Source organism: Garra rufa, chromosome 2, assembly GCF_049309525.1.
Source record: "Garra rufa chromosome 2, GarRuf1.0, whole genome shotgun sequence".
In the NCBI taxonomy this organism is placed as follows: Eukaryota; Metazoa; Chordata; class Actinopteri; order Cypriniformes; family Cyprinidae; genus Garra; species Garra rufa.
The window spans coordinates 22,059,392-22,072,661 of record NC_133362.1 but is presented as its reverse complement, the minus strand read 5'-3'; the positions used below and the strand labels follow the sequence as shown (position 1 = coordinate 22,072,661).

General features: G+C 35.7%; 2 protein-coding genes and 1 pseudogene across 2 annotated transcripts in view; all 3 read right to left on the bottom strand.

Annotated features, from left to right (window-relative positions):
* Positions 1-853: 853 nt before the first annotated feature.
* On the bottom strand, positions 854-2,996 carry LOC141325898 (peroxisomal N(1)-acetyl-spermine/spermidine oxidase-like; annotated as a pseudogene).
* Positions 2,997-4,263: 1,267 nt separating this feature from the next.
* Positions 4,264-8,600, bottom strand: LOC141325298 (peroxisomal N(1)-acetyl-spermine/spermidine oxidase-like). The gene is made up of 7 exons (XM_073833897.1): positions 8,309-8,600; positions 6,479-6,971; positions 6,177-6,376; positions 5,781-6,036; positions 5,589-5,701; positions 5,327-5,481; positions 4,264-5,169 (listed from the first exon to the last, which is right to left on the bottom strand). Exons 1-7 carry the CDS (start codon positions 8,466-8,468, stop codon positions 5,023-5,025), a joined length of 1,524 nt encoding a protein of 507 aa, XP_073689998.1. The 5' UTR covers positions 8,469-8,600; the 3' UTR covers positions 4,264-5,022.
* A 2,275-nt stretch (positions 8,601-10,875) lies between these two features.
* rassf4a (Ras association domain family member 4a) overlaps positions 10,876-13,270 on the bottom strand; it is a 28,126-nt gene continuing 25,731 nt past the window's right edge. The window contains exons 8-12 of the mRNA XM_073833898.1: positions 12,088-12,189; positions 11,960-12,011; positions 11,749-11,870; positions 11,361-11,458; positions 10,876-11,273 (exon numbers count right to left, since the gene is read on the bottom strand). Of these exons, the coding sequence (XP_073689999.1) occupies positions 11,204-11,273; positions 11,361-11,458; positions 11,749-11,870; positions 11,960-12,011; positions 12,088-12,189 (444 nt within the window). The 3' untranslated portion in view covers positions 10,876-11,203. The remainder of the gene's footprint in view (positions 11,274-11,360; positions 11,459-11,748; positions 11,871-11,959; positions 12,012-12,087; positions 12,190-13,270) is intronic.

Below are 13,270 nucleotides of genomic sequence, written 5' to 3'. Positions count from 1 at the left end.
GGGGACGCACGCATTAAATCTCATTAAACTTTTTATTTTTTTTCTAAAGCAGGCCCGAAGCCCGATATGCGTGCAAGTTATGACGTGAAAATTGGCCCGAAGCCCGGCCCTAGGGGCAAAAAAAAGTCGGGCCCCGACGGGCTCGGGCTCAAATGCAGGGCTCTACCCTGGACCACAAAACCAGTCGTAAGGGTCTATTATTATTTTTTTTTTAATTGAGATTTATACATCATCTGAAAGCTGAATGATAAATAAGCTTTCCACTGATGTATGATTTGTTAGGACAATATTTGGCCAAAACACCACTAATTAAATCTGGAATCTGAGGGTGCAAAAAAATCTAAATATTGAGAAAGTCGCCTTTAAAGTTGTCTAAATAAAAGTTCTTAGTAATGCATATTACTAATCAAAAATCAAGTTTTGATATATTTACAATAGGACATTTACAGAATATCTTTATAGAACATGATCTTTACTTTGTATCATCATAATTTTTGGCTACTTACTTAAAAACGGTTTTGTGGTCCAGGGTCACATTCAAATATTTTAACTCAATAGTAGGCCTGCTATTTAAGAACAATTTCCTTCCTTATCTCAATTAAACCAGAAATCTTCAGGGTTTTTTTCAATATGTAAGTTTATAAAACACAAAACATACACACTTCATAAAGTATTATGAGAATATGTTTAATATAAACATTTCAAAATTACAAAAAAACAACAAAAAAAAAACAATGAACATTTGTGCAAAGTACAGGCATTTAGTGAAATTATTGTAAATTTTGAGACCAAAAATAGACATTTGCTGAATATGATTAAATCAAATTGGACGGCTAGTTGAATATATGTCATGCAATACAATCCTAAGTCATTGCATTGCATTGTTCTCCTATTCTCCTTATAAGGCATAAAATGCCTTAGATCTCATGAAAATGACTGTCAGTCCCTCTCAACATAAGGACAGTTTTTAGAGTTTAGATGAGAATGCCCCAGAGGCTGGAGTGTAGTGAGATATAAGACGCTCTGCTTCTCTCCAGCCACTCAGCAGTGCTCCATGAACTGTAGAGAAGAAAGACCTGTGTGTGGCTTCTCCTGCAAATAACACATGCAAAGCCTGCAGAAAGTATGTTTATAAATGACTACTCATAAATCTAGTTGCTTGAATAAACATTGACAAAATGAGTGTAGTTGCACCTTAGAATTTGAGCTTTTCGGCGGCAAGGGATCTGCAAGGTTATCTATGTCATATCCTGAGCAACCTTTGGCCACATAGGTGTAAGATCCGCAGGAATAGGGATCATGGAACCACTGAGATCTTAAAAGCTTTCTTGGTGTAATAGTTGGATTTCCTGAAAATTATTATGAAAAATGTCATTTATTTATTTTTTATTTATTGTGATCTAATCTGTATATTTCTAGGTATTACATTTTTAATCCAACATTGGTCTCAGACTTTTGGACCTCATTAAATGATGCCCTATTAAGCTGTAAATCTCTTTTAGAGAACACAAAAAAAGAGAACACATTGCATGCAAACCTTCCAGAAACATTTTTTTAACTGGATAATTAGTTTTAAATTCACCAAGAAAGGTTCTGAACTCTGATCACTCACTGTGGGTCTTATACATGCCAAAGGCTCCCAGGCCTACATCATCCATCGTGTGGGTTCCACTGACACAGCACTTCACCTTCAGCAGTGTGTTTTTCATTAGTTTATCATTATATTAGTGTCTCAATGCAGTGTTAGCCTGGTCCTTCTTCCATTCCTCTGGCTCCAGTCGTTCAATCTCTGCCTTGACAAACTCCCCAACACTCGGCAGAGGTTCTTCACCACTGTTATGGAATTGCTGACTCCTCTCTAGTAAGTTTATGTAAAACTCCACCACTGGCCCCATCGTCTCAGGCCCAAGTTTCCGACCTGAACTGGTAAACCAGTTAGGAACAAACCGGTGATGATGAACACCAAAATCAATGGCCTGGTTTTCTTCAGACACTGACTCTTTGTCAAGGAGCTGGTATTCACATGCCAAACAAAACACTGGGTTTTCCTTGGATGGGCCATGGATCAGTTGGCGCCGACCTCTACAATGTTATCACCTTTAACAAACAAGAAAAATAAATGCATGTATTTAGAAGAGTGGGGCTATGTTGTCTCAGTATTTAAGCTCACACAATGAAATCTGCCCTTAAGCAACTTTTTACAGGCTTTTCAGCAAAATGTACACAGTACAACAAAAAGCAAAAATTTTAAGATAAAAAGGAAATATTGTAATTAATAAATTGTATGCATTTGTAAAATTTACAGCATGTCTGACAAATCTCTCCAACTTTACATTTATAAAAATACATTTGTCCTCAGAGCAGTTCAACCAAGCAGTTTTTATGTACTTTCAGCCCTTGCCTGACCATATTCCAGTGTGGTTGTATTGGGTTCAAGTTAAACCGACAGCTATAAAAAATAATACGCTTATTTAAAAGCAATGTAACATAATGCATGCACATACTCAGTCTGCCCGTTCGTATTCTCCCACCGCTTCTCGCAGTCGCTTCTATGATGTGTATGTTATGAAAACCATGTTTTAGTCATTTCTGAGCTTCAACAATTCCCGAGATGCCGCATCAGATTATAAATATTTGAGAATCGCAAACTGAACGCTGTGCCATCGAATCTGATCGTACACGACACTCATATGGAAGACTCAGGACAGAACTAAATGTTTAGTTCAGCTAAGACTTCATCTTAACGCTCCTCCCCTATTCATGTAACCTGTACTTGACCCCAATAAACTTGTTTTGAATCTTTCTGTGGAACTATTTCAGCCTGGAAGGTTCCTATTTGCTGGTGTGATGGCTGTAACAAACAAAACTGACTTGATATATAGCATCTAGAAGTGACATTATTGTTTACAATATTCATATTTGACCAGTAGAGTGCAGTGGACCTTCTGAATGACCTGTGATCTTTGAACTGTATGAAAAACACTCACGTATCGCATGTCATCTCTTCAGCAATCGCCTTTTTCATAAATATGGCCATTTTTTCCCATAAGGACTATGCAACAAACGAGATACCAAGAGTATTTTCTATCTTAAAAACAAAAGATGGGAGAAATCTTACCCAAAACCTATTAAAGAGGTGAAAAACTGTGAGTAGGCCTATGTGGTGCATACTAGTGTCAAATTTGGTAAATGGGATTTGGAAACACACAAAGGCTACAATAAAACAAATATAATGATCTGACTATATGACAAGTAATATAGTATGTGGTCATAAACTGATCTTCACCAAAAGGCAAATCCATTTATGTGTGCGTTTAAATTGTGAGTTGTATTCATTTTTCAAATAAATTAGAGGTATATTGTGTACAGACAGATGTAGCTTTCAGTGAGTGAAAAACATTGATGGAAAACGCATTATGTTGGGGTTAGGTCGCAAAATATTGTAAATATGTTTTTATACTGTATTTTATACATATTTATGTTTTAAACCATGAAGGTGAGCCAATGGATATCACACAAGCAAAGTGAAAATTGCGCAATATGTTAAAGTGAAAGTAAAAACAGCGCTTTCAGCAGGGGCGGAGTGGGGCACTAAAATCCACCGGGAACATTCTGACCGCACCGCTACCCCCAAAATCGATAAAATTTCTCATGTGTTGACATAATCTTTTTCCGTTTAACTTTAGCACATAAATTCTAAATCCATACTTCAAATGTCGCAAAAATCTGTTTGTAAACAATTTTTGTAGAGAAAAGGGGCTTTGCTACGTTGCAAGTTAAAATGTATTCATTTTGTTCTGAAGATCTTGTTTTACGTGGATATTGGAGTGATAAGTACATCATTTTAAATTAACTTGTTGGCTTGTTAGCTTTTTATATTTTTGTTCTTCTTGTGTTATGAGTATTGTTCCAATAAATTTAAAGGGTTTGTTCTTAAATAAAAGGGGGGAAATAGCATTTATTTATTCTATTTATTTATTTATTTATTTACTATTTATATAAATAGTTTTTCAATATAAATTAACTTGCTGACTGTATTTTATTATGACAATGAAGCTGCGTTGTCGAGTTAGTGATGCTTAACTGCGTGCAGGAGGCGCCGACACGATCATGTTTTTTTTTTCCCCTTGTAAAAGTGGAAACAACTTACAAATAGCCTACTCCTTCGTTTGTGGTCATATAAGAGTAAGACATTGTTCCAAACTATTCAAAATATTTATTTTATGCACATTCACAATAAAAACAAACAGTGTGCTTTTGTAAAAAGGAAACAGGATGCCTCAAGAGTGGTTTGAGTTGTAAATGTGAACTGATGGATCGACAAGTGTGTTATACAAATTTAAACAATGCAGTAAAATATATGTATATGTTAATTAATATAATACTTGATTGACAATAATTGTTTAAATTAATATAAGAATTGATACTTTTGACTCTTGAAGGCTGGAATGTTAAGTTTATAATTATAATAATTATAATTATTATTAATTATAAAGGTCTTTAAAAAGGTATTTAAAAGTCTAGAATTTAAGATAAAATATGCTGCAGATACCCTGGTCTCGCAAAAACCATAAATAGTTTTTTATATATAATTGTCCAGACCTCGGCTGGTGAGCAGGGTTCATTACTGGACCTCGAGCCGTTTTAGTTGAAGACCCCTGGTTTAGATCATAAAAAGTGAATGGATGGTTTGAGTGGATAATTTATATGAAGAATTTAATTCGAAAAATGAATGTACACTTCATAAAGTATCATTTTCATATCAAAAAAGAAATTACATTAGTGCAAAGTACATTCACTGAGAATATTTTAAGTTATTTTGACTTATTCACAAAGCATCATTTGCTGAATCTGTTGACAGAAACTTAAATTGCATGTCGAACATGTGCCATCCAAGTATATCCATGATGCTTTAAATAATTCAGCAATTACTTTCAGATTTTCTTTCTATTTCTTTATAAGGCACAAAATCCCTGAAATCTCAGTCAATCTTTCTCACTTTTCAGAAATGGAGGACAGTTTTCAGAGTTTAGATGAGAATGCCCCAGAGGCTGGAGTGTAGTGAGATATAAGACGCTCTGCTTCTCTCCAGCCACTCAGCAGCGCTCCATGAACTGTAGAGAAGAAAGACCTGTGTGTGGCTTCTCCTGCAAATAACACCTGCAAAGACTGCAGAAACAAAGAGACATTCATGTTTATAAGATGTTATCAAATAATAATTTTAAGAAGTGTAAGAGTAAAGGGACAATGTCTATATACATATAAAGCATACTGCTCAAAAATCTAGTTGCTTGAATAAACATTGAAAAAATAAGAGTAGTTGCACCTTAGAGTTTGAGCCTTTCAGCGGCAAGGGATCTGCAAGGTTATCTATGTCATATCCTGAGCAACCTTTGGCCACATAGGTGTAAGATCCGCAGGAATAGGGATCATGGAACCACTGAGATCTTAAAAGCTTCCTTGGTGTTATAGTTGGATTTCCTGAAAAGTATTATGAAAAATTTATTTATTTTTACATGTGATCTGATCTGTATATTTCCAGGTATTTTTAGTGTGGTCTATTAAGCTGTACAAAGTAAAAATGTTACCAGTAAATATGCGCAGGAGCTGTGTGACACTGTGCAGCACTTCATGTTCAGACAGAGTTTCCATGTACTCAGATTCCCGTCCTGCGATCCATCCACAGAGCACATGTCCATATCTGCACATCAGAAAAGAAATCTCGTATTTAAAATGGCATAAATTGCAGAATTCAAAGCAAAATCAAAGATTATGTTTACCTCTCTGTGGGCTTCAGCACAGTGAACCCAATCAACTTTCTAATCCAGGACATCTTTACATCAGAAACAACATCAGCAAGATGTGTCTCGTCCTCCCATACGAGGTAAATCAATTCACAGTCTTCATCCCAGAAAGGCTGCTCGAACTCAAGAAAGATCTTGTTGTTGGTCCCGTAGCCCATTCTCTGGATGGAGTGCAATTTGTGCAGTGGAAGAGCAGGGCTCAGAAAAGTGCTCTGGTGTTTCTTCAGGTATCCTGTAATGAAACAGCGCATCAGATGAGTTATAGGTCTTGCAGATATTGTAGTTGAAATTACCAAACCAATAATGTTGATTAATCAGTGTTAAATGTGAATCATTTACTAAGCCAATAAGTCATGCTGAATTTATATGTACCTAGTGGGACAGTGACAATAACATGGTCTGCAGCAAATGTCTCTCCATTAACACATTCAATCATAACAGGAAATGATGCTCCTGTAGTTTTTGGTCCATCCTTGGTGTAGTTCCAGTGAATGCACTTCACAGGCTTGTTGTACAAGACGATATCCTTGGGAAGCTCTTTCATCATGTGATCAATTAAACCTTCATAACCTCTAGGAGAAAATAAAGTGCATTAACATGTTTAGTTTGCAACTTGACAAGGACTTGGACAATTGAGACACATCAAAATGTACAAGAAAGGCTCTGAGACTCACGCTGGGAAAGTGCAGTCCAATCCTGGTAGAGTTTTATACATGCCAAAGGCTCCCAGGCCTACATCATCCATCGTGTGGGTTCCACTGACACAGCACTCCAGCTTGAGCAGTGTGTTTATCATGGCCATTTTTACTGCAATGTTAGCCTGGTCCTCCTTCCACTCCTCTGGGGCCAGTCGTTCAACCTCTGCCTTGAGGAACTCACCAACACTCGGCAGAGGTTCTCCACCACTATCCATGAACTGCTGACTCCTTTCTAGTAATTTCATGAAAAACTCCACCACTGGCCCCATCGTCTCAGGCCCCAGTTTTCGACCTGTACTGGTAAACCAGTTAGGAACAAACAGCGGATGACCGCCAATGTCAACGGCCTGGTTTTCCTCAGACATTGACTCCTTGTCAAGCAGCTGGTAGTCACATGCCAAACGAAACACTGGGTTTTCCTTCGAAGGGCCATGGATCCAGTTGGCACCGATCTCTACAATGTTATCACCTTGAACAAATAGAAAAAAAAATGTGATATGAATCTATGGAGAAGACTGGAGCTAGAATATTTCCACAGAATATTTCCCAGATTACATTTTAGTCTAGGCAACAAAAACATGTAAAAATCATTAAAGGTAACAAAGGATATCAAACCATTATTTGTGGCCAAGAAATGCTGTAGTTAATAAACTGTATTAATTTGTAACTTGCCCTAACCTTACAGTTACAAAAAATACCTTTGTCCTCAAAACATTATTTAGCCTTTTAGTTAAAATGTACTTTCATCATATAGTTGACCCTTGCCTGACCATATTCCAGAGTGCTTTTATTGGGTTCACGTTAACCCAACAGCTATAGGAAAAATAGACTTTAACTTTAAACCTTAGTAACATATATACCAGTAGTTCTCAAGCTTTTTGACTCAAGGCCCCCCAATGTAAGGTCATATATTTTGTCTGGTACTTTGTACTGCAATTATGAGAAAGCAGTTTATTTTGTCAATTCAGAAATTTTAATAATTATTCATGAAAATAATTTGCCCCTGGTTAAAAAAAAAACAAAACACTGATATGTGACCCTAGACCACAAAACCATAAGTAGCATGGGTATATTTGTAGCAACAGCCAACAATAATACATTGTGTATAGATCAAAATTATTATTTTTCTTTTATGCCAAAAATCATTAGGATATTAAAGATCATGTTCCATAAAGATATTTAGTATATTTCCTACCGTATATAAAAACGTAATTTTTAATTAGTAATATGGCTAAGAACTTTTGGACAACTTTAAAGACGATTGATTTTTTATTTTTTTTGCACCCACGGTTGCAGATTCTCAAATAGTTGTATCTCGGCCAAATATTTTCCTAACAAACCACACATCAATCAAAAGCTTATTTATTCAGCTTTCAGATGATGTATCAATCTCAATGTAAAAAAAACCCTTACGACTGGTTTTGTGGTCCAGGGTCACTTATAGATAACGTGCCCCATTTACATTCAGACAAAGAGGTGATTTTTTAACTTGTACAACCAGAAGTACAGTTAGACTCCGCCCACGAATACAGTCGTTACATGATGTCAGCTGCAAAACATAATTGCAAAGTACTGCTGTAAGCTAAATATCAGTATAATTATACACATCGTTAGAGTCTAAGTAAATAAAATCTGATAACCCATTTTCATATAGGTCTGTCATATGAAAATGACAAGGGACGGTAGTGACTCATCCAATAAGATGATAAAAATAACACATAACAAATATAAATTTAAAAGCTACATTTCTCCATCAGTTGATTTCAGACAGATGTTCATATTTAAAAGTATTGTGCCTGTGCATACCTAGTCTGCCCGTTCGTATTCTTCCGCCGCTTCTCGCAGTCGCTTCTATGATGTGTACATTATGAAAACCGTGTTTTAGTAATTTCTGAGCGGCACCGATTCCCGAAATGCCGCATCCGATTATGAATATTTGAGAATCACTAGCTGAACGTAGCGCCATTGAACCGGTTCGTGCACGACACTCTCATGGAGGACCAAACTAAAGGTTCCGCTATCTGAGGACTTCAGCTCAACGCTCCTCCTCCCTGAACTGTACTTGATCCCCGAGTAAGTAACGTCACCTAGTCCTAGACGCTTGTCTCAATAACTCTATGGAAATATGACATGCATGGTTCCTCTCTGTTACGGTAATGTATCTAAAAATGTTAAATAGGTCCGATTTTACTGCACTCGACAAGTGACGTCCTATTATAGCCCGGAAGTCAATTCTGCTTACTCTTAATTTAATATTTTTATTTTATTTTTGTATAATGTAGGCTAGTCATATGTTCCCTCCAAAAGTAATAATTTGTCATTTTTCGTATTAATTTATTCATTTCACCATAGTAAATGTTTAAATGGTAATGCTCATGATGCTTAACACTGATGTGCGCAGCCTACTTTTCTTTGTAATTATTTATTTATTTATTATTATTATTTTATTGTTAAGGATATCTGACTGTGCTTTTCATTTATATAGCCTATATTAGCACTTTGAATGTCAGCAATGACGATCTCTTATAAAAACATGGACAGGTCTTGAATCTATACTTACCATTATCTATTAATAAGCAATTTTGTAAACCCAACGTCCAAAATGTATTTTACAGCCCTTTATTTTTCAGTCCTTTAAATAGTAGGTACTACACTGATAAAACAACTGCAGTTGTAACACAAAAACTGTTTTTCGCCTGAAGGGGGCAGTATATTACTATTATATTAATATTAAGTTGTTCGTAAGCAACCAGTCACAAAAAGGTAAACACAGCAGACAAAATCCTCGTTTGTCGTAAAAAGGAAAGGGTGACCTAGGTTCTTGGTTTCCTGAGATAATAGTGATAAAAAGTAGTTAAAAGCTTATATTACTAAGGCCAGAAAAAGTCCTGCGTTGTTCTCAAAAATAATACATATAAATACGTTTCATTACATTTCTGTTGTCATTCAAATCACGTTATTAAATACTAAAACATTTTAAACTGTTTAAAGATCATGTGGTGGCCAACATTAGTAGAACACCAGTATTTGTACCAGCTAAAATGATTTTAAGTCAGTTATTTCAATCTTTTGCTGTAGTGTGTCAGTAGGAAATATCAGTTTACATTTCCGAACATTCATTTCGCCATTAATTGTAATAATCCAGTGAGACTTTTGTTTGCACAAGGAGTCAGTGCTCCACACAGAGATCTGATCTCATCATAATCCAGTCTGTCTGGAATGACATGTCATGAAGAAACAGAACAAACTGAGACAGACTAAATCCAGAAGAACTGTGGCAACGTCTCCAAGATGCTTCAAGAGATCTACCTGCAAAGCTACCTGAAAAACTATGCACAAGTGTACCTAGAGCAAAACCTGCTTTAAACGCAAAGGATGGTCACACCAAATGTTGATTTAATTTTGTTAATATAAGTTAATTGATAAAGAAAATCTAATTTTTGACAGCATCCTCATTTTACAGCATTTTTACACAAGTGCCTAAAGCTTTTAACACTAACAGTACTGTGGGTTTGCAGGTAGGTTTCTTGAAGCATCTTTGAGACGTTGCCACAGTTCTTCTGGATTTAGTCTGTCTCAGTTTGTTGTTTCTTCATGTCATTCCAGACAGACTGCATGATGATGAGATCAGATCTCTGGGTGGAGCACTGGCTGTTGTCAGACTCCTTGTGCGAAGAAAAAATCTCATTGGATTATTACAATTAATGGCAAAATGAATGTTTGGAAATGTAAACTGATATTTCTTACTGAGACATTACAGCAAACGATAAAAATATATGACTTGTGAAATTTAGCTTGTGAAAATACTACTGTTCTAATAATTTTGGCCACCACTGTAATTCAACAGAATGATGTTTTGTGGCATAAAAGGCTGACTGGCAAGTGAACACAAGCGTTTTCTTTCCTTGTGTTACTTGTCCAGGAAATTGGAACCACCTCAAATAATGTAATGTTCCTTTTTCCCAGGATGCCTCCCACTGTGTAACATGGGCACTCGAGCCAGAAAGCAGTGACTTCATGTCTTAGTCTCAATAACATGAGCATTTATAGCTCGTGGGAACCAACTCAGTGCAAGGGTCACTCAAAAAACAATAAGTAATGCTCATTGTGAACATGAGGGAAACAGCACAACATTTTTTTCTCAAGCAATAAAACAATGATTTGAGATAATGAAATGAAGCACTAAGAGATTGTATTGTTAGAATAGGCTTATGAGCATCCATTTTAAATATAGTTATAATGACAAACGGACTTCTGAAAATTATTGAAGATGTCATGAATTAGATATGTGAGGACAGAACTAACATGACACTGTACAGTAAGTTAGCCAAACAAACATGAGACCAAATGAACATGATTCCTCATATATTAGTTTTATTTTAAAATGTATAAAAGGTAACTGTAGAAACATCAGGAGTGTATATGTTCTAAGTTTAACAAAAAAAGATACACAAAAAATACAATAGTTTGTCTTTGAAGTCATAGAGCATAAGTGCATCATAAAATAACATTTTAAGTAATTTGTAACGCCTGAGAATTGTGGGTAAAAGTACTTACAGCTGCTAATTACTACTTACCAGTAGCCTTAACTTTTTATACACCAGTTATTGCACTCATATCTTCACCAAAAATGAAAAACCTAAAACTAGCAATCTGTGGATCACTGAGGATGCCTCTGATCTAAACCGTAGACACATTTTCTCACACATAACTTGCAGTGTTAGAGATGCCATCCAATTTTTGCAATATCATTGACCTTAGTGCACTGTACCTGTGAAAAACAAAAGTTCAACAAAGATTTACATGAATACATTGTTGTTGTTGTTGTTATAGGAACACAGAAGTTTGTGCAACTTACTTTCTTGTAAGTTTTAAAATCTCTCTCTCTTCCTCCTCTTTCAATTTCTTGATGAAACTGTCCAAAACAGGCATTTCAAACTTAATATATTGCGCAACCTGTAAGACAATGCATTATTGCATTAACCACTGGGATACAGAGTATTCTAAATATAGCACAGAGAACGTGCACATATGCATCAACATTTTCATATTACAATGAATGTTGCGGCTGCAATAGAAATATTTGTACTATTGTTAGTCCCCAGGACAGGATCCTAAAATTAGACTTGATATGTAGCATCTGGAAATGACATTATTGTTTACTGTATCTATATTTAAACAACAGAATTTAGTTTGCCAGGGGAAGCACGTTCTGAATGACCTATTGTGAACTACAAAATACTCACATCGTATGTAATCTCTTCACCAAGGTCCTTTTCCATAACGAATATTCTGGCGATTTTTTCACATGGACCATGCAACAGACGAGACACCAAAGGATATTCTGTGTCCTTGAGTTTTGTTCTCTCTAAAGGCAAAAGATGGGGGAAAATTACCCGTTTTTGAAATTGCAGATCAGATGAAAAATAAGGTAAAGTTAAAAATGCAAAACCTAACCTCCTGATTGATGCACAAGGTAGAGGCCAAACTCATCTCCCTTATTCTCAACCTGTAAAAAAGTACAGAACAGGGAATTAACAAAAAGGTAATGACTGTGGCATTCAGCTGAATAAGTAAAAACTTACCCGAAACTTATTAAGAAGCAGGTTAAGAACGTGCTGTGTTGTCAAAGTGCTGTTCACTCGCACGTTAGTCACTGATCCATATGATGGAGTAAAAACTGATGTCTATAAAGAAAGTGTGCAAAAAGAAAATCAATTTCAGATGTTTCAGTTTTTAAATGTATGTTCAATGTTTAATCATTTATGTGGCACACGATTAGTGTAACATTTGGCATCTGAGATTTGGAAAAAGTTGTGTAGGCTACAATAAAATGAATATAATCAGTTTATTCATTGCCAAAAGACAATTACATTTCTGTTTCATTCATATAGGCTTAGCAGGCACTTTTGTTTACAATAAAGAAATGATAAATTATTGTGCACAACTGCTGTAAAAACCATAATAAAACATAAAAAATAAAACAAAAGCAGCAATAGCAGAAACAAAACATTGTGTTGCTATGTTCATTTTTAGGTTTATTTCTTTTTGTGTTTCCCACTGTTTTAACAAATTCTGTATAATTCTGTACAGGTTAAAGGAGTAGTTCACTTCCAGAACAAAAATTTACAGATAATTTACTCACCCCCTTGTCATCCAAGATGTTCATGTCTTTCTTTCTTCAGCCGTAAAGAAATTATGTTTTTTGAGGAAAACATTTCAGGATTTCTCTCCATATAATGGTCTTCTATGGTGCCCCCAAGTTTAAACTTCCAAAATGCAGTTTAAATGCAACTTCAAAGGGCTCTAAACAATCCCAGCCGAGAAAACGAAACGATTGGTAATTTTCTAAAAATTTACAATTAATATACTTTTTAACTTCAAACTCTCGTCTTGTCTAAGATCTGTGTGAACTCTGTTTTCCGGTTCAAGACAGTTAGGGTATGTCGAAAAACTCCTATCTCATTTTCTCCTCCAACTTCAAAATCATCCTACATCGCTGTTTACCTTTTATTTGAAAAGGGCATTTGACCTTCTATGTTTACTTTTTAAACACTTGGTTGATACTTCTGCAGCAATGTAGAGCGATTTTGAAGTTGGAGGAGAAAATGAGATGGGAGTTTTTCGGCATACCCTAACTGTATTGAAACGAAAAAGGCAGACCTAGGCAAGACAAGAGTTTGAGGTTAAAAAGTATAGCATTTAATTTTTGGGGGGAAAATTACGTATCGTTTCGCTAGATAAGACCCTTCTTCCTCGGTTGGGATC